Below are 20,359 nucleotides of genomic sequence, written 5' to 3'. Positions count from 1 at the left end.
TGGAGTGGGGTGCCATTGCCTTCTCCAATACCTTAAATAGTACCTAGTATGACTAAGTTGGGCTTCCCTAGTGACTCAGATGGTAAAGAATCTGCCTGCAATGCAGGAGATCTGGTTTCAACCCCTGGATTGGGAAGATCCCTTGGAGAAGAGAATGCCTACCCACTCCAGTATTCTTGCGTGGAGAATTCCATGGACAGAGGAGCCTGGGGGGCTACAGTCCATGGGGTTGCAAAGAGTTGGGCATGACCGAGCAACTAATACACACACACAAGACTGAGTCAGGTTCATAAAAGGTTCATAATTGGTCTTTAGGTCCTGAAATACAATCAAGTCCTTTCCTATATATAAATGCAAGTAAAAGGTTAAACTGCAAAATAAATGTAAGGGGAAATAACAAGGTTCCAGTTCTTCTCATAATGCTTATTTCAATACAGTCTTTGAGATGCACAATTCTTCTTACCTTGCTGGACACTCCTACCCCTACAGGCTCATGCTTGTCTGCTTTGTGGGTAAACTAGCACCATATTCACAGCACCGTATTCCCTTCACACACCTCCCCCTCTTGAGAGGTAGAAGGGATTGCATGACTAAGTCACAGGGAAGGCATAGCATCAGCTGGTTCAAGAAGGGAAAGGCCTAAAAAAAAAAAAAAAAAAAAGAAGGGAAAGGCCTAGTTGAACTTAGCCTGGCACAAAAGCAGTAACAACAGAAGCGATGGAATTGTTACCCAAATGAAACACATATTGCTCAGAATGAAGCTCAGGTGTGTGAGTGCAGTATGGTCACTATCCAGCCTCAGGACAGCTTTCTACTGGGTGAGAAGACAGGATATCAGGTTCCCAACCCTTCTGAACATTGACTTTGTGCTCCCTGCCCTTTCTCCCTTCCAGTGGGCAGGCATCCAGTATTTATGATAAGCTTCCTCAGATTACAAGTTTTACTGATCATCATTATTGCATTTATTTGGATTTACTCTGGTTTATTCTTTCATTTGAATAATTTAAAACACAATCAGGCTGCAAGTTACAATTTTACAGTTAAACCATAAAGTAGAAGCCTAAATCTCCCTGTTGCTTTCAAAGCCAGAATGTAATGTCTTGAAGGCCAGAATATTGCACCTCTGAAAGACCATGTCAGGAAAGGTGAATCTACCATAAAGATCTCCCATGTGCCTTTCCTTCCTGCTTTCCTTCACTGTAAGTCCAGAGATAACATGCAAACAAAATGCACTAGCCTCATTTAGTTGCTATTGTGCTACAAAGGGAGAGGCGTGTGAGGTGACTTAGTCCCGAACCACAGGAGGTCTCATAAATTATATCAAACGGGTTTCTGCCTCCATGTAGATGAAATGGTATTGACATCTCATGATGCACATTAAACACGACAGCATGGCTTTCAGCAAATAATGAACAGCAGGACCCCAGCTCAAACAAAGTGTATGGGCATTTTTCCTGCAAGAGGAAATACTTTTCACAGTTAAATAACAATAGAAATAGAAAGAAATAAAAAAAATTGCCACAAAGGAATGAAAATGAGATTTCCAGCTGTGATCTGAAAAGAGATGGGAAGACATTGAGATGAAAAGGCTTGGAAAACACTGCAGTGGAGAAAGGCCTGTGTGGAGAAAAAACGTGCATGGAAAAAGAGAGCTGATGATAGGCATAGGCCTTGGCATGAGGGTCCAGTGCAAACTTGTGAAAAAGTTTCAGAAAGCAAGAGCCTGAAATCTGCTTGCCACCTTGTCAAGTTGCCCTGGGCTATAATTACTGAAGATCAGACTTGCTGGGTTTAGACTGACATTAGGTAGTATTGGGAAAGAATTAAAGCCTAATTCAAAGGACTGCAAAGGTGGTTTGCGTTTTGTTTGTTTCTTAGTTTTTGTTCTCTTTTGTGTGTGTGTGTGTGTGTTAGTTTTCTCCCTGGCTTACGGGGATATCAGCCACTTGAATGTGAATTGCTATTATTTCATATCAAATACTTCATTTTGTTCTGTGCCCCTACAGCCTATAAGATAAAGTAGAGCTATTGAGGTTTTGCTTCTTTTGCTTTTTTAGAAAAGACAGTTGAAAAGATAAGGCCAGATCAGTTGTTTGGAGAATGGGTGGGGACGGGGCGAGGTGGGGGAAGGTTGGGGAAGAAGAGAGTCTTTCTTGATCTGTTTTTCTGCAGAGTTGTTTCTTCAGGGCCAAAGCAAGAGAGGCAGGATAAAGAACTCTCTCAAGACCAATGAGAAAGCTGATGAGTGGGGCTGAAGTGTCCTCAGAGGTTGAAGGATCCAGTGAGGTCAGAGGGAGGTGAGAAGTAGAGTGTTTGTTGGGAAGGCTCACTAACCAGTGGAGCCAGGGGTCACCAAGGCCAAAAGGAAAATATAGACTAATGGCTTAGGGAGCCCTGACCATGCACTCAGCAGACCTGGAAAGTGACCAGTGCGATGCGGCAGGAGGCCCAAGCCAGGCACCGGAGGGAAGGTCCTTCAGTGAACATAGAACATGACCAGTGCATCACTCTGTGGCCACCAGACCAAATGAGAACACTCAGAACCTTACTGCTCAGAGTGTGTCAGATTTAGAGACCAGGGGCACCCAGCACCTCTTGGGAGCTTGGTAGGCATGTGGAATCTCAGGTTCCACTCCAGGCCTGTAAAATCAGGCTCTCAGGGTAAGGGCAGAATTCTAACAAGCTCACGGTGTGAGTCATGTGCACCGTAAAGTTTGAGAACTACTGATTCAAAGGATCAGATATTCTGAGGTATGTTTTCAAGAACTTAGATGAACATAAGAATATATATACATATATATATATATTTATGGAAGTCAATATGAGTTACAGTGTAAGAAGGAATCATAGATTATCTAGTCCCTGCAGTTCCAGTGGCAGATAGGAAATAAACTACTCAAATGTGTCAAGTGTACAAAGCATATTTGAATTAAAGGGGAAAAAAGTGGGTTATTTTCTTGCCTGAATAGATGCACAGAGCTGGCTCTGTGTCAGAAGTGAAACACAGGACATGAAGGTGCAAATTGGCCAAAGGCTAAAGGACACCAGCAGTGGGAGCCAGAAGCAGAGACAGCGTAGGTGGTCAGCCTATTCCCAGCAAAGGCAGCAGCTCCTGAAGGAAGGAGTGAGTGTGGCTCCTGTATGTGACTCATGGGCGAGTAGCCCTAACGCCACTCCAGTCCCCATGCTCAGCTCAGCTCAAGCTTGTTTCTTAACCATAGCAACTTTTTTTTTGAAACAAGTTAGGATGGATTATACAATCTAATTATATAATAATATATATGCATATAATAATTATGCAATATATATAATAAGTTATGTTGAAGTATTATGTTGAATACACTATAAGTGAATTTGTAAGATTTGGTGGAACAAACTGAAGATTGAAGATTAAACCTTCAAGTTTAAAAAAAGTGTGTCCAGTGAACTTCAGTCTTTGCTCAGATGTCAGCTTCTCAATGAGTCCTGCTCTAATCTGCCCTAACACCACCTCAGCCACAAAGTTGACACCCACCCAACATCCTACCTTGGTGTATTTTTTTCCACAGTACATGCCTACTAACACACGGCATATTTTTTTTCTGTGTCTTTACTGTCTGACTACTGGAATGACTCTTTAGGATGGGGATTTTGTTCATCGTTCACTGAAGGGTTCCTAGCACCTAGAAGCATCCCTAGACTCCATGAATATTTGCTAGATAAATGAATTACCTAGTGAGGAAAGTACTTCATATCACAGCAAGCAAATAGAAAAAACAGATGTTTTACTGGGATTCTCTGTTTAATGGATGCTATTAAACTAGTCATACAGAAGATAACTTCAAGAGTATTTCTTTGCTGTTTTCCCGCAGAGGGAGAGGTATGAGAATTTTCCGATGTGAAATTTTGTTTTTGCTATTTTTGTAGAGGGCCCAGTTGCAATGTTAGCTCTTAGTTGTGACCTATTTTTTTTACTCCTTTTCATGAGTTAAAATCAAAGTTACAGCTGAATGGTGGTAATTAAGCTAAGAATTTCGCTAGCCATTTTTTCTCTATTCCTAGCTGTAAGCTCTCCCACTGAGGCACACAGGAAAGTTAAAGGTTGAAGCATTTTCTTTGGGCTAACCCAGCCAAATGCAGCTCTTCACAGGGCAGTGGAAAAACATAAACATTCATTTTAACTGGTTTTTGCACAAAGCACTTACTAAATCTTTGAAGTGCTCCATAGTGGGTTGAATCTTTTGAAGAATAGATTGGACCATGTTTAGAAAGAAACTCATAAATTCAGGCTGGCATGATGATAAGGAAAAATGGAAAATATCAGAAGCCTGCCTGACTGCTGGCCTACAGCAAATGGGCACAGCCCAGTCAATCCAAGGCCGGAGATGGGATTCCCACGGCAGCAATAATGAATCAGTCATCAGAGCACCAATATTCAACATGGGAGCAAACCCACTCCCCACGTCCCTATTCCCATCCCTCAGGAATGGGGAAAAAATAGCCATGGTGGGGGAGGGTGGGTTTTCATTCCTATTCAGTGAACTAAGAATATGAAGTCCTCAGGAGAAAAAGAAAACTCTCCAGACCATAATTTCACATATTAACTGAGAAGGCCTGGACATTCAAATCTGGTGGCTGTGTTGACAGACCACACTGAGCAGTGTGACCAAGTAGGAAGACAAACCTGAAGACATGGAAGCCTGCTGGTCACGATGGACCAACTGCAAATTAACTGGAGTCCACAGATCTGAGATTTGAGAGAAATTAGTGCCTGAAAGAAATCAATCTGTGAACAAAGGATCATTTTATAAAGACTTAAAATACAACCTCGAATATAGTCTCTGTAATAGTATCAGACTAATGATAGCCACTGCTTTCAGATGCTGTGAGCCTAAGCCGCTTGGCAAAAGAAAATCTACTCCTTTGAACTCTATTGTCCATGAGTTGGAAAAATTATAGATTTAAGAGCAAAACTAAAATACTTAGTGCTATTGTCTTTCCTCTGTGACCGGGAAAAAAAAAAAAGCCTTGCTAATGGACACTAATTGGAGTGTTTCTAATGGGAAGTAAGAAAACTTACCCTGTTGTGCCTTTCATTGCAATCCCCAGTTCAGGGATTTATGACAGTATGCACGTTTCCCAAATGTGTACCTCCAAACTTCCTGGTATAGTTGTCATTTAAACAGCAGAGCGTTGCAGGCGGCAGGCAGAACTGGGGACATGTAGGGATGTGCTCCTAGAAAATATTCAAAGAAACAGAGCAAAAATCTGGAGGAGTTTTTTTTTTTTTTTTTTTTTCAGTATGCAGGATCTTCAGTCTGCATTGCAGCATATGAACTCTTGTTTGCAGCATGTGGGATCTAATTCCCTGACCAGGGATCAAATCCAGGCGCCCTGCACTGGGAGCTCAGAGTCTTAGCTACTGAAACAACAGGGAAGTCCCTGGAGAAGATTTGACTGAGTTTTTAAAGTAGATAAACTGTTCAACTGAGAGACATTATTTTGGGGGGCTCCAAAATCACTGCAGATGGTGACTGCAACCATGAAATTAAAATGTGCTTCCTCCTTGGAAGGAAAGTTATGACCAACCTAGACAGCATATTAAAACGCAGAGACATTACTTTGTCAACAAAGGTCCATCTAGTCAAGGCTATGGTTTTTCCAGTAGTCATGTATGGATGTGAAAGTTGGACTCTAAAGAAAGCTGAGCACCAAAGAATTGATGCTTTGGAACTGAGGTGTTGGAGAAGACTCTTGAGAGTCTCTTGGACTGCAAGGAGATCCAACCAGTCAATCCTAAAGGAAATCAGTCCTGAATAGTCATTGGAAGGACTGATGTTGAAGCTGAAACTCCAATACTTTAGCCTCCTGATGAGAAGAACTCATTCATTTGAAAAGACCCTGATGCTGGGAAACATTGTAGGTGAGAGGAGAAGGGGACGACAGAGGATGAGATGGTTGCATGGCATCACCAACTCGATAGAAGTGAGTTTGAGTAACCTCCGGGAGCTGGTGATGGACAGGGAAACCTGGCATGCTGCAGTCTATGGGGTTATAAAGAGTCAGACTTGACTGAGCGACTGAAATGAACTGTCCAGGGAAAGTCAGCCACGAATTCTGCTTTGTTTTGTTTTGTTTTCTCCTTACCTCCAGCTTTTCAAAGCAAAATGAAAATTAAAAGACGAAAAGCATTTTGAACCTTTATCTGAATTTAATAATACACAGCAGTCAGTTTCCCCTGACACTTTTCAAGAGCTCACTATGTGCCCTGAGCAAAGTCAAATGCTTCCCATGTGCTGTTCATTTCACATCTCCCAACAGTTCCATAAATAGGAATGGGTCCTATTTTGCAGGTGAAGCAACTGAGGCTTGCAGAGGTGCAAAGGCCTTGCCTGTGGCCACACAAATAAAGAACTGGAGCTAGTTTGTTTCATTTTAGAGCCCATGTGCAGTGCCAGTAGCACCAGACATTTGGAGTTAAGGGTGGTAACTTATGAGCCAGTTAGCAAGTGTCCCCCAAACTTTATGGCCATGAAAAGCAAGTTCAAAACAGCTGTTTCTCTAAGAGGAGTTAGCAACCTGGAAGAGTTAGAACAGCATCCTTTCAGCCTCTCATTTTTCATTTTTCAAGTACATACTCAGTGGGTTCAGTTCAGTTCAGTTCAGTCACTCAGTCATGTCCAACTCTTTGTGACCTCATGAATCACAGCACGCCAGGCCTCCCTGTCCATCACCAACTCCCGGAATTCACTCAAACTCATGTCCATCGAGTCGGTGATATCATCCAGCCATCTCATTCTCTGTCATCCCCTTATCCTCCTGCCCCCAATCCCTCCCTGCATCAGAGTCTTTTCCAATGAGTCAACTCTTCGCATGAGGTGGCCAGAGTATTAGAGTTTAAGCTTCAGCATCAGTCCTTCCACTGAACACCCAGGACTGATCTCCTTTAGGATGGAGGGTAGAGAGTATAAAAGCTTCCATTAAATTACTACATACATACATAGGAAGGAAAAAGAAAGTTTAAAACATAAATGTTCTTTTCTTCTCATTGCTTCTGTAGATTTTGATTGGAGCCGTCATCGCCATGGGCTCAGCTGACAGAGATGGCCGCCTACACCCAGGAGATGAGCTCGTCTATGTGGATGGAATTCCAGTGGCTGGAAAGACCCACCGCTATGTCATTGACCTTATGCACCATGCCGCCCGGAATGGGCAGGTCAACCTCACTGTGAGAAGAAAGGTGCTATGTGGAGGTAGGTAGCTCGAACCAGCAGCAGGAGTTGGGGGTTAGGTGATGTAATGCTTTGTGAGTCGTGGTCATTTTAAATCGGTTTCCATATTATGAGGGAAAAGACCAACCTAGATATTCCACATGTAACAATGAAGTTGAAAGTGCAGACTTTCACCTCACTAGTATAATACATTTCTAAGCAGTCAGGGACGGGGGAGCCTGGTGGGCTGCCGTTTATGGGGTCGCACAGAGTCGGACACGACTGAAGCGACTTAGCAGCAGCAGCAGCAAGCAGTCTTTGAGGCTGACATTTTCCATGGAGTCATTAAAAAAACTCCTAGCAAAGCCTGGGACTAATTTAAGATGTGTATGCTCTTTGCTTTTTAGTAGGTGCTAGTTATAAGAAGAACATTATAGTAGTGAAAAATATAGATTCTGAAAATGTTCTTCATTGTGTTTACAAGCCAAAAACCTCAGTGTTTTGATACCACAATAAGGCAACGAGGATGGAAAACTAGCTTCCTTTGTAGAGCCTGATAAAAGGTAGCAATGGAATGATTACCCTGATTTAGAAAAATACAGCTATATGTTACTCTGAGAAAACACAGTTCATATAACTCCAAAGTTATGAGACAGAGAAATTAGAAGTAATTATTCCCTTTGCAACCATTTTCTCAGCTTCATAAAAGAATCCACAAAGACATACTTTTAAAATCAGCCCTCTTAGTCATATTATGATGATTCAGTTTATCTCTCTTTACCATGTCTCAACTCCCCCAAAAAAGATTTATATTTGTAAGAATTATGTTCATTACAAGCATTATACTTTTTTTTTAATCATCTGAGCACTCAGTAACATTGGGAATATAGTTCCAAACCACAAGTGGTTTTCTCTGTGACAGCGCCAATGATGTTCTGGCGTCACCTGCCCCGTGAGTCTGCTGGCCTCTTTGCTTAGCTACCTACTGCTCCTCGTACAGAATGATCAATGCTAGAATTAGGAGGGACCTTAGAAAGAGCAACGTGAAATCCCTCATGTAACAGATGACAAATCAAGGCCCAGGGGTTCAGTAGATCACCCTGTGGTCTGCAGTGAGTCAGTGATCACGCAGAGACCCATCTCTCCAGCCAGGGCTTCTTTCTTTACACCATTTCCAGTTCCCTTCCACACTCTACAACCAACCCCATGTCCAGTGAATTCAAAGCCATTAGACCAACCTTTAGCAAATGTCACTCCCTAACATAAGGACTCTTCTACATGTGCTATTATCATCACACGTTTGAATTTTTTAAAAGGCCACCAGCTAATTACAGGCTCTAAACCACTCAAGAAGATAAGGTTTGCTAGTCAAATTAAAAATCCTTTTTGAGTCTTCTAGAAACTAGATTTAGAACAAGAGCCATCACTTAAAAGGCTAAGTCAGAAGTACTGTTAGCCCTTACCCATAGAGACTGCTGTGGATCTTGTATCATACGGAGCTTTTGCTAAGAGGTGCCATTCATCTTCAGAAATTCACGGCAGACCACTTGACCCAGTGAGGTAAAGCACCTTGAATTATGCCTTATCCTTGGGCGAGGTGCCAGGAGGGAAGACAGTGTTTGCTTGGTTAACATTTAACTGTCTCTCACCCTCCAGAATGATTTTTAATAAAACGTTTGCTGTGTTATATGTTCTGTAACCCAAAGATAAATTAGGAAGATGCTTGATTTACAAGGAAATATACTGCAAAGTGCAAAAACCAGTGCAGCAACATAATTTCATGCTCTTCTTGCCACCAGCTGATCATTGCAAATTAAATTTTGTTCTAATCAACCCAAGCTATTGGAGTGTATGCCAAATACTGCAAAAATGTATTCTTGCAATTTGTGGATTGTGTGACTTCCGTGAAGATACTCTTTGATGCAGTTCTTAGCAACTTTACTCATTTAGGCGTTCAAGTGCATTTCAAGTGCATTTAATTTTTGAAAACGTTCTACTGCAGACTGCTCATTCACACCAGAAGAGTTTCCAAGTTAGTTCAACCCACTCTTCCTTGAAAGCTTTATGAGTATTAAAAACAATTAAGTTCAGCAAAGGATACTTTGATAGTAAAGTCAGTGCCTCAAAATAGGATGGGACAGATTTTAAAAATATGCACAGGAAGATAGCCTTTCTTCATAGCTGCCATTTCTTCAACAGTGAGAAGAGATAGCTGCAAATGGATGTGGGAATGGAGATGTCATTTCTAGGGTTCTTATTATCATGGTTAAAATTATTATGCTTTCCTAAGCCAAGGCAGTGGGGGTACAAGCCTAGCTTATGATGAGATGGTTCAAAGCCGAGGCAAATGAGCAATTAAATAATGAAGAGACAGAAGATGAACAAGAAGACAGGCAGTGTCACCCACTTCTTGCATAAAGGAGCACTGTAATGGAAAAAGAGCTGAAAGAAGGAAGGTCATAGAGATTATACCCTTCAGCATTATGCTTGCTTCGGCTTGTTCAAATGTCCTGCTTCACCTCAGAAGACCCTAGGCAGTGGTTTCCTAGCTAATGCTCAAGAGGGAAAAAAAAAAAAAACATTGATTATGAGAAATATAGACCAGTCAGTTACATTGAGCAAAAATGAAAATAACGGAGAAACCTGCTTCAAATGTTAACATATACATTATGTATGTTACATACATAACACACTAAAAATAGAAAGGCAAAATTTTCAATTAGACAATGGCAAACTAGACACTCGAAAGTGAGAAATTGTGGAGTAAAGGATGAAAACATCCAATTATGTATCCAATTTTATCAGATAATTTTAGTACAGATCTTGCACCTTAAACTAGTTTTGAGATTTGTCTTATCCATGTCACTAGCTCCAGTATTTAGCTGTTTTTTCCCCAAGGATAGTAGACGAGTGGCTTTAATTGTTACACTGAAAGTATAAATATTTATATGTCTCAGCTTTGAGATGCTCGACATAGTGACACATTATTTTGAATACATGCTATTCATCTGAGAGAAGAGTGTCTCTGAGGAGTTTCTAGAGCTGATGTACAAGAAAGTTTTATGACTCAATCAGAACTTGTTAGAGTCCATCTTAAAGCTATCAGCATCTTTTCATTAACACCTAAGGGAAAGTATGGTCTTCCCTGGTGGCTCAGCTGGTAAAGAATCCGCCTGCAATGTGGGAGACCTGGGTTCGATCCCTGGGTTGGGAAGATCACCTGGAGAAGGGAAAGGCTACCCACTCCAGAATCCTGACCTAGAGAATTCCATGGCCTGTATAGGCCATGGGGTCGCAAAGAGTTGGACATGACTGAGCGACTTTCACTTTGAAGGGAAAGTGATTCTTGGCCCGATGCTGAGAAAGGGAAAAGTCTTCTTTACAACTGGGTGAAAAGTTTAGTCAGTGATTAGGGTACTGGTGCGGAGAAGGCAGTGGCACCCCACTCCAGTACTCTTGCCTGGAAAATTCCATGGACGGAGGAGCCTGGTAGGCTGCAGTCCATGGGGTCGCTGAGAGTCGGACACGATTGAGCGACTTCACTTTCACTTTTCACTTTCATGCACTGGAGAAGGAAATGGCAACCCACTCCAGTGTTCTTGCCTGGAGAATCCCAGAGACGGGGTAGCCTAGCAGGCTGCCGTCTATGGGGTCGCACAGAGTCGGACACAACTGAAGTGACTTGCAGCAGTGACTGGTGAATTTCCTGCTCCTGACTGCTATACTTTTTGTCAGTTCTAAATGCAGTCCCTTATTCTTTGTCTATAAGCATTTAAATAAGTTGTCTGCCCTGTTGAGCATAAAGCAGGAGTACATAAAATCAAATGCCTGCGGGTGGGCCAGCCCCTTACATGGCAAGGGCACTACAGGAATGCACTATGCCTGTGGACACTCTAGCGCACGTATCTAAGCTCTACCATGCACAGTCCCCATTGCCTCAGCCATGCTTTAAGACTCACACATCTGCAGTGCTGTCATACGTCTGTGGGACAGTCCTGAGAAGGGACCCAGGCACACCCTGAAAGCAGGCAGGGGCTGCTTGGTTACAGAGTCTGAGAGTTCTGATACCCACCGGGTGATCTTGAAGGGAAAAAAGGGCTCTGGTTGAACAAGTCTCTTTGCCTACATGCTCCTCACTCCATGGGTAAATGAGTAAATCAGGAATGTACAGGAGACACTGGGGAGTAGTTGAGACTGTGGGGCCTTGCACATTTCACACTCAGTCAAGGGGGCAGCAATTGCCCAACTCAAATTGATTATTGGAAGCTTCCCAGGTGGTGCTAGTGGTAAAGAACCCACTTGCCACTGCAGGAGACGTAAGAGACATGGGTTTGATCCCTGGGTCTGAAGATCCCCTGGAGAAGGGCATGGCAACCTACTCCAGTATTTTTGCCTGGAGAATCCCATGGACAGAGGAGCCAAATATTTCAAGAGAAACTAGAAATCCAGCTTTCTATAAAATCTCCCTGTTTAAAAATATTGCCAATTAATTTTAATAATCATTTAATAAACTCTAGGCCAGCACTGTGCGGAGAAGGCAATGGCACCCCACTCCAGTACTCTTGCCTGGAAAATCCCATGGACGGAGGAGCCTGGTAGGCTTCAGTCCATGGGGTCGCTAGGAGTTGGACACGACTGAGCGACTTCACTTTCACTTTTCACTTTCATGCATTGGAGAAGGAAATGGCAACCCACTCCAGTGTTCTTGCCTGGAGAATCCCAGGGACAGGGGAGCCTGGTGGGCTGCCGTCTATGGGGTCGCACAGGGTCGGACACGACTGAAGCGACTTAGCAGCAGCAGGCCAGCACTGTGAAGGAATCATTAATAGGTCTGCAGACCAGGAGCAGCTCCTGGCCAGCACTTGACTGTTCTTGTCAAAACTACTTCAACCTGGAGGAGTTTATCAATGACACCTGCCTTCCCAGACTCTCTCTCCCAGTCAGCACAGTGATGATTTCCAGTATGACCGGTGAGGACAGACAGAAGCTAAACCTAAAAATTAATTATTTGATTTGAGTAGATATTAAGTGACTGAATTTTGTATACTCATTTGGCTGTAAGCCAGAAGGATGAGTCAGGGATACTGGAAATTAGTGAGTTTTTTTTTTTTTTAATGCACATGGTATTTAGTCACTTTCTGACATTTTACTATATTATTCTAAAACAATGTTATTCATGCTCCATACCAGGAAGTGTTGTTGAAAAGAAGACAGGCTCGTTTGTGTCTAGAGACAGCCAAGTAGAAAAATGATGTGGAATCAGTTCTATTCCTCAAAGCCAATCGTTGGAAGTCGTCTTAACTCCCTGGGTTTAAATGTGCTCGTGGTGTTAAAGATAAAGAACATTGTTGGAGAGGATGAAAGAGACATCCAGAAGCAATAGAAATGTACTCTGTTAATGTATTTGACTCCTTCACTCACCCGGGGACCACTTGCATTGACTTAAACAATGATTGTCTTTCTTTCTCCCTTTAGAACCAGTGGCAGATCCACTGTGAGTCATTTACTGCAAAGACAGATAATTTTTCTTTGTGCTGCTGTACTGACGACTGCAGCTCTCAACTCCCTAAAATATGACAGCCAGAAAATGAGATCTTTCTTGTCACTGCCTATGACATTTAGTTACTGATTTGGTCCAGTAACTTGGGGAGCTCTTCAATTTAATGTTGCAGCATAATAATTGTTTGTTTTTCTTCTTCCTGACTATCTCTAATCACTTTATTTCCAACTTGTGCAAGGACTGATAAAGGACATGTGTGCTTCACCAGGACAATAACAGCTTGTCTTCGGATGATGTTTTCTAGTGGAGAGGGTTCATTTTACAGGCAGTTTGAAATTCTGGTAGAAAAGAGGAAAAAGCTTTGCCATTGACATTTTTTGTTGTTTTTCTTTTATCACTTCAGTACATTTCTTACAGATGAATGGCATCTATTTGCTTTATTTTATTAAAACCTGATTGAGTAAATATCACAGAAAATTCAAATTTATCAAGTGATAATAAGCAGCAGCCTGGATCTTCTTCATTTTGTACTTACAGATGAGAAATGAATACATTTTTGTAAAGATCATTTGTAAAACAGTATTTTAGTAAATGCAGTTCCATTTTCTGTAGGTATCAGTGTAACAAAACATCTCTTATAGTCAGTGTTCTTGCTCCCTGATTTTTGAACTGACTTTGATTTTTGAAATGAAATGATTTTTCATTTCAGAATATAATTGCAGCTTAAGTAAGAAGCCCTCACTGGAACTTTGGCTAATTATTTTTAACTTGCCATATGAGACAACTTCCAGTATGCCAAATAGGAAACCATATCTAAAGACCCAAAAAAGAATCATTAATTATCATTATTTTCATCATTATTTTCAGTCTTAATGTCCCTCTATTCCATAAATATCTTTTGAGTACAGATGGACAGGGAGGCCTGGTGTGCTGTAGTCCATGGGGTCTCAAAGAGTCGGACATGACTGAGCGACTAAACTGAATCAAATTGTAAGATGGAGATGAAATGGTCATTTTTCTAATTACAGCATTCTACCTGCTTGCTTTTAAGTTTTTTTTTCATCAGAAAACCAGAACCTAAGTATTATTGTAAAATAACAAAATTCTTTCTTGGATGATAGATCAACTTTCAATTTAAAACCTAGCTTCTCTTGGCTGCCAACTTTCTGTCATTTCCCCCTGAAAATATACTTACTTTCTCATGGAAGTATTGGCTTGGTTTATCTGGTTGATATAAACTATATTTTGTAATAATACAGAATTTAAATGAACAAGGCTTCTAACACCTCCCTTAGAGATTCAAAGTTCATCATTCCTTAGCCTGATATCATTGTTAGATTTGATCCTAGAGTGAGCAAAGTAAGTGTTTTCCACCTATACAAAGTGAATTAACACTTCAAGGCTAACAGGGTGTCACAATATTAAATAAAACCATGGCTATTTAGTAAAATTGCAATAGAGCTCTTACATGGACATCCCCTGTTAGCCCCAGCTACAATCAGCATTCCTCCCAGTGTGGCCTTGAAACCTCATCTAAATTCCTGGGCTCAGTTGTTCCTATATCTACTGAAAAAACTTCTTGGGTGGACTTTGAAGATGTGTATTTCATGCTAGTTCTATAAGTTTTATGTGTAGTACAGTTTAGGATTCTGTCTACCTGTTTCATGGTCTTTTATGGTCTGTCTTAAGATCAATTATGATCATGAAACTAAGAAGCCCTATATTTCAAACTAGGTGTTGTCTAAGGGAGTTGTAATTTTACCAAGGAGAATTTATAAACAAGTAACAGCACAGGGGGACTTGAGGAGGGGTTTTACTTGCATTTGCTGAGAAGGGTGGAAGGGAACAAGACCTGGGGGCCTCCTTAACCAGGTTCATAGCCTTTTAAATATGCATCACATCCAGAGACTGGGAGAATAGGAGCCAGTCAAGCAGTCTTGTAACAATACAGGTGTCTGGAACAGTGCCCAGGGCACAGGAGATGCTCGTTCATTCAGACTCTGGCTAAATAACCAGGTACCTGTGTATGATGTGTGTTCCAGGGGAGCCCTGCCCAGAGAATGGGAGGAGTCCAGGCTCCGTGTCGACCCACCACAGTTCTCCTCGCAGTGACTACGCAACCTACACCAACACCTACAGCAACAGTAACCATGCCGTCCCCACCAGCAACGCCTCTCCCCCCGAAGGCTTCGCCTCCCACAGCCTGCAGACCAGCGACGTGGTCATTCACCGCAAAGAGAACGAGGGTTTCGGCTTTGTCATCATCAGCTCCCTGAACAGGCCAGAGTCTGGATCCACTATAAGTAAGTGACTGCTCTGCCTGCTTTTGAATAAGAGGTCATCTTTCCATTGTCTGGTGGTGGGGGATCCCAGACAAGCAGACCAGAGAAATGTTGTGTTCATAAATAAATGTGCAGCCTGAAAGTCACAGGCTACAGTCACAACTAAGGCATCTTTAACACTTGACCAGTCAAAATGCTGACTTTGGCTTAGAAAGAATGCAAGACTACCACTGATGTCCCCCCAAACCCACAACCCCCATGAAAGCTCTTCTTTCACTTTATATTGGGAAGAAAATAAAGCAGAGTGATATAGGAGTCTTGATATGAGGAAAGGGGCACTCCTGTTCCATAGAATGACTGATATGAGACCAAGACACAGAGCTGGGCAGGAGCTAGGCCATGCAGGGCCTCACACACCCTCGGGAAGGAGTGTAGATTATAGATTAAATCCTTGTGAGCCATTGGAAGGTTCTAAATGGTAGACAGATATCTAACTTAATATTTTTAAAAGATGAATCCAGCTACTTGTTAAAAATGAAATCAGAGGAAAGAGAGCTGGAGTGGAAGTGTGAGACACAGTGAGGAGGCCTTTAAAAGAGTCCTGTGGATCGTGCTGATATTCTGTGATGGATAAAATATTAAATCACTGTGCTGTGCACCTGGAACTAATGTATTATTGTAGGTCAACTATATTTTAGTAAAAAAATAAATAAATTTTACAATAAGTGAATAACTTAATAAGACAGCCCTGGAGGTCCAGAGATTCTAGTGCCTTCCCTTAGGGTAGAAGTTGTGGAATGGGGGAAGTGGGTGATTTCACCTTCAGAGGTTCCTCCAAATCTCTGGTTCCAAGAGACTGTACAACAGGTGACAGCCAGAGGTTATATTTCTCTTCTGATCAAGCATCTTTGCAGATTCTCAGCTTCTGCAGTGGTTTTCCTTTCAGCCACACTATTTCAAAAGTTACTTGTCAGCCAGCAAGCATTAGGACGGAAGTGATAGGAAAACTTGTTCAATTTTTATGTTGAAGTGATTTAGCCCAAAATGGTGTGAATAGAAACACTATAATAGAGAGCAATAAGAGGAAAAAAATAATAATAATTGAGTCATGTTGTGGTCCTAAATTTTGTATGAATTGTGGTTGTTCCCAGCACATGGTGGGGGGTGCAGATGTCAAACAGTGCTCAAGAAATCAAATTGTTGAGTATGAATACGAACTTTTTATGATAAAGTTAATGTTAGCAAAATACTACCAGGACTAAATGCCAGAGAATTGCCCTGTTTAGCTTCAGCTTTGACAAATTCAAGGGTGGAAACTATAGAAGCATTAAACCTCGTTGAATATGTACGGAAGCTAAATTGCATACATCTGAAAGTACGATTTCACTTATCTTTTTCTTCATGATAAGCCAAAGAAATAAATCCAGTCTTTAAGCTTAGAGTAAAAGCAGGATTCTGTCAGTGTGGTGGATTCACCAAGATTAAAAGGACACAAGACTAAAGATTTTCATAAATTATATAAATAGTTTGCCAATAATTTACACTTGGGGAAAACATTCACAGAGAGCTTTTGTAGCTATTCCAGTCATTCAAATTGTGTGTCGGATCCTGTCGGGACAGGATACTTAAAGGACTGGAATAAAACAAAGTATACTGCCACAATGAAAGTGTTAAGAATGTACGTAAGGTCTCATCTTTATTTGAAGTGTAACAGCATAATTGCTAAATGTACAGGAGGATGTGTGTACGCACACACATGTACTTATTACGTAAAGAAGCCACAGATGATCTTTCTCTTGCAGAGAAGATCCATGCACGGACAGATTTGGAGAACACCAGGTACCAGTGCTTACAATTAAATGTGGATTTTTCTTTCTGCCAAGTGACATTAGACTGACCTCAAAAGAGTAATTCTACCCCTTTTTTGAAATGGTATTATTTTATATCACCCTGGACAGTGGAAATAGATTCTAGAGTTCATGATACTTCTTAGCTTCTTTTTTTTCACATATTTATTTCTTTTCAATTTAAGAAAATTGAAACACACACTGTCCCTATGTTCCATGGGAAGAGCAGCTATTACACTGATAGCACATAGTGTTTACAGCCTATAATTTGCAACATGCAGCTAAAAGGTTCCTAGACCTAATACTGTTTTATACCTAACTTTCATAATAATTTTCAACTCTAATGTTGGAGAGAAAAACTAAGCACCTCTTTGTTGTGCCACACAGCCACTGTCAGAAGATCAAGCTTTCCTGGGCTCTGGGAGACTGGGAGAATCTGATGCTATCAGGAGTCACAGTCATTCCCGGGGCTGTGTCATGTTTCTCTTAGTTTCTTATCTGAGCATAAGATCTTGAACACATTTGTAGTTTATTTTTAAGGCTACTGAGACGCTTTCCTTAACGGACAGGCGCTGTTATTTATGCCTTTGATAGGTGTACTGTCACATTTAGGCGAGGGAGTGGCGTGGCTATAATCATACTGCCTGCTCCTGAAACCTGGCTCATCACTTACTGGCTGTGTGACCTTGAAGAAATTTCACAAGCTTTTGTTCAGTCTGCCATTTGTCAGTGCCCCCCACTCTCCCAAAGCAGCTAAATCTGAGCCACAGATGAGCATCTCTGAGGGCCAGCACCCCCTCTCCCATCCTGACCTTCTGGGTGCAGAGTCTTCCCGATGCCCCAGGCCAGTAGTAGGGGTGGTAAGAGCAGCAGTGTCGTCGGCCACAGCAGACCAGCAGGCCTTGCTGAGACTTCAGGCAGGAAGTCTCCCCAGACTTCACTAACCAATGGACTAGAAAAGGTGTGGCGACATCAGAATTCAGACTCAAGGCTGTAGCTTTTAGAATATCCTGCAAACCTAATGTCTCTGTTGACTGTATCAGAGAAGAGCAGAGATCTGGAGATCCTGTGTAAGCTTCCCTGCCCTCCAGACAAAGAAAGCATTCCCTTCCCCAGCTTCTTCAGCCCAGGTGGCAACTTTGTCAGGGAGGCCAGATGTTTAACCAATTGGGAACTTTGAAAACCAGCAAGCTTCCTGAACATTTTTGTCCCATTATCCAAAATATTGCTTTTGTTTTTTAGACTTTAAAATTGAACTCAAGGGAAAACAAAGTGGTTTGCAAACCAGAACCTAGGGTAACAGTGAACTGTAACAGGCATTTGCACTTAAAAGCGTTTGAAAGGATTAAAAAAAAATTATATATAAAGCTGTTCATGGCCATGTTATTGATAAACATTGAAAGTTGGAAGTAATGTTAGAAGTTTCTCCAGAACTGGAAATGTTGGTATATTTGGAAAGTTCAAGGGATTTGCTGCCCATGACTGACTCTCCTGTCGTGCTTGCTGAGGTTTTGTACTCAGGATAAAGAAGGCTCAGGTAGACTTCTGACTCAGAGTGGATCAGATGCCTGCTCTATAAAAATGCCCCAGTGGCCACGTGCAGTGGGGTTGACAGGTCAGTCTTTGGGCCTCCCTAGTGGAAGGTCTGAGTCTGACAACCTGGTTTTATTACAGAGCTATAACCTGTCACCACAGATGCTTCCTGCTCTGACCTCGAAACCTGTTTTCCTACCAGCGGTTCCCAAGAAGGGCTTTGACACAACTGATGAAATAAAGTGATGCTTAGTGTCCTGCTCTTATAAAACCTGTGAGGAAGGTTATGTTGAAATGTATGGAGTCAACGTGCCTGGGCAGCTCGGAAATCGGTGGTAGGGGCCGGTAGCCTGTTGAGCGGATTCATAAACTTAGGTGCAAACAAACTGAAGGTCAGGCATGCTCAGGACAGCAACCGTAACCCAACCAGGCAGCAGCAGTGGAGGAGCAAGCACTTCAGCCTTTCTTTCCCTTATTCACATTGTCCCAATGTCATCAACTGGTTTCTGTCTTTACTGGAAATGCCTCACTGGTCAACACGATACTGGCTCTTCATCTTTCAGCTCTGGGTGAGAGTTGAAAATCTTTTTTCCCACACGTGAACTTTCTCTGGCACAGGTGGGGAGCACAGACTAGGTCATTGTTGACTTTCCCTAATGCCCACTGCAATCTGATATTCTAGGGAAAAGTTAGTCAGTTTTACCTTTGGTAGAATGCCCTGATGACTCGCAAAGTTCTTAATGATATCCATAGGTCCTGGTGTTGAAAAGTTATTCTAGAGATTCAGAAGCTTATCTAGTGGCTCTTTTGTGACATTTTAAGTGTAATTTACCAAAAAGGATGAAATAAAACTGAACAATTGGTAAAGAAATTTTTTTTCCACCTGAACTCATCCCACCAACCATGCAGCCACTGAATAGTCATTTGAGTTTAGGAGAGGTACAAATTAAAACCTAAAATCAAGACTTCTGTAGTTTTGCCCTAACACACAGAGATTCAAAATAAATGAAAAGTGCATTGGACAACAAGTCCGAGCCTCTCTCCAGCTCATCCACTGACTATTGTGTCCCTTGAGTGAGTCACTTGGTTTTCCTGTGCTCATTCCTTGTGTACATGATTAGGAAAAATGGTCTTAATAGCTTCTTTCAGCTCTAAATTATATTATGCCATGAATCATCATGGAAATAAGATATTTGGTTAGGTTTGTGTGTGAAAAGCCTTGAGTAAGTTTGAGGCCTGGCTTATATTTTTCACTGCCTTAAGTTATCACTTTAAACTTCTGTTACTTTCATTTTTGTTGTTTTTAGGGTGCTCCTCACACTTTCATTTCTTTTGTTCATCTTATCCTTTGTCAGGAAATGATCTGAAACATACCTTAAACGTTAAACTCTTAAACATACCTAACTAGCTTCCCCTTTAAGGCATTTTAAGGCAAGATTTCCCTCCTTCTTTCACTTATAAAATTATAGCATTTGTATAAAGCACTGAGGTAAAATGAATGAGGCTGATGGAGGCAAAGACCACCGTGCCACGGGGCTCTGCCCCTCACCTCAGCCGGCCATCCTCGGGAAGCAGCGGCTCTCGGCATACCTGGAACCTTCAGTGGAACACTCGTTTTAATGTCCCATAGTCACAGAGGTCTGCCCTAAAGTGAAACCTCTGAGGGGCTTCCCAGGCGGCATTGTGATAAAGAATCCTCCTGCCAATACAGGAGACGCAAGAGACGCTGTTTCAGTCCCTGGGTCAGAAAGATCCCCTGGAGGAGGCCAGGCAACCCACTCCAGTAGTCTTGCCTGGAGAATCCCATGAACAGAGGAGTCTGATGGGCTACAGTCCATAAGGTCGCAAAGAGTCGGACACGACTAAAGTGACTTAGCACGGACACGCAAACATCAGCAATCAGTAAGCGGCCCATCTTACATTTTATTGCTTTGGGTTATAGCAGTGGGTTTTCTTCCAAACTCTATACTGAGGTTTGTTCAGTGATCGCCTTAAAAATAGAGGCAA

The 20,359-nt window shown here is 41.9% G+C and overlaps 1 protein-coding gene across 12 annotated transcripts in view; it reads left to right on the top strand.

Annotated features, from left to right (window-relative positions):
* MAGI2 (membrane associated guanylate kinase, WW and PDZ domain containing 2) overlaps positions 1 to 20,359 on the top strand; it is a 1,464,809-nt gene that overhangs the window by 1,278,944 nt on the left and 165,506 nt on the right. For all 12 annotated transcript variants that reach the window (XM_027539773.1, XM_027539768.1, XM_027539771.1 and 9 more), the window contains 2 exons: positions 7,040 to 7,232; positions 14,733 to 14,993. In XM_027539773.1, coding sequence (XP_027395574.1) covers positions 7,040 to 7,232; positions 14,733 to 14,993 — 454 coding nt within the window. The remainder of the gene's footprint in view (positions 1 to 7,039; positions 7,233 to 14,732; positions 14,994 to 20,359) is intronic.

The sequence above is a fragment of the Bos indicus x Bos taurus genome, chromosome 4 (assembly GCF_003369695.1).
Source record: "Bos indicus x Bos taurus breed Angus x Brahman F1 hybrid chromosome 4, Bos_hybrid_MaternalHap_v2.0, whole genome shotgun sequence".
Lineage (NCBI taxonomy): Eukaryota > Metazoa > Chordata > Mammalia > Artiodactyla > Bovidae > Bos > Bos indicus x Bos taurus.
The sequence above is the reverse complement of the archived record's forward strand: the minus strand, read 5'-3'. Positions and strand labels throughout refer to the sequence as shown.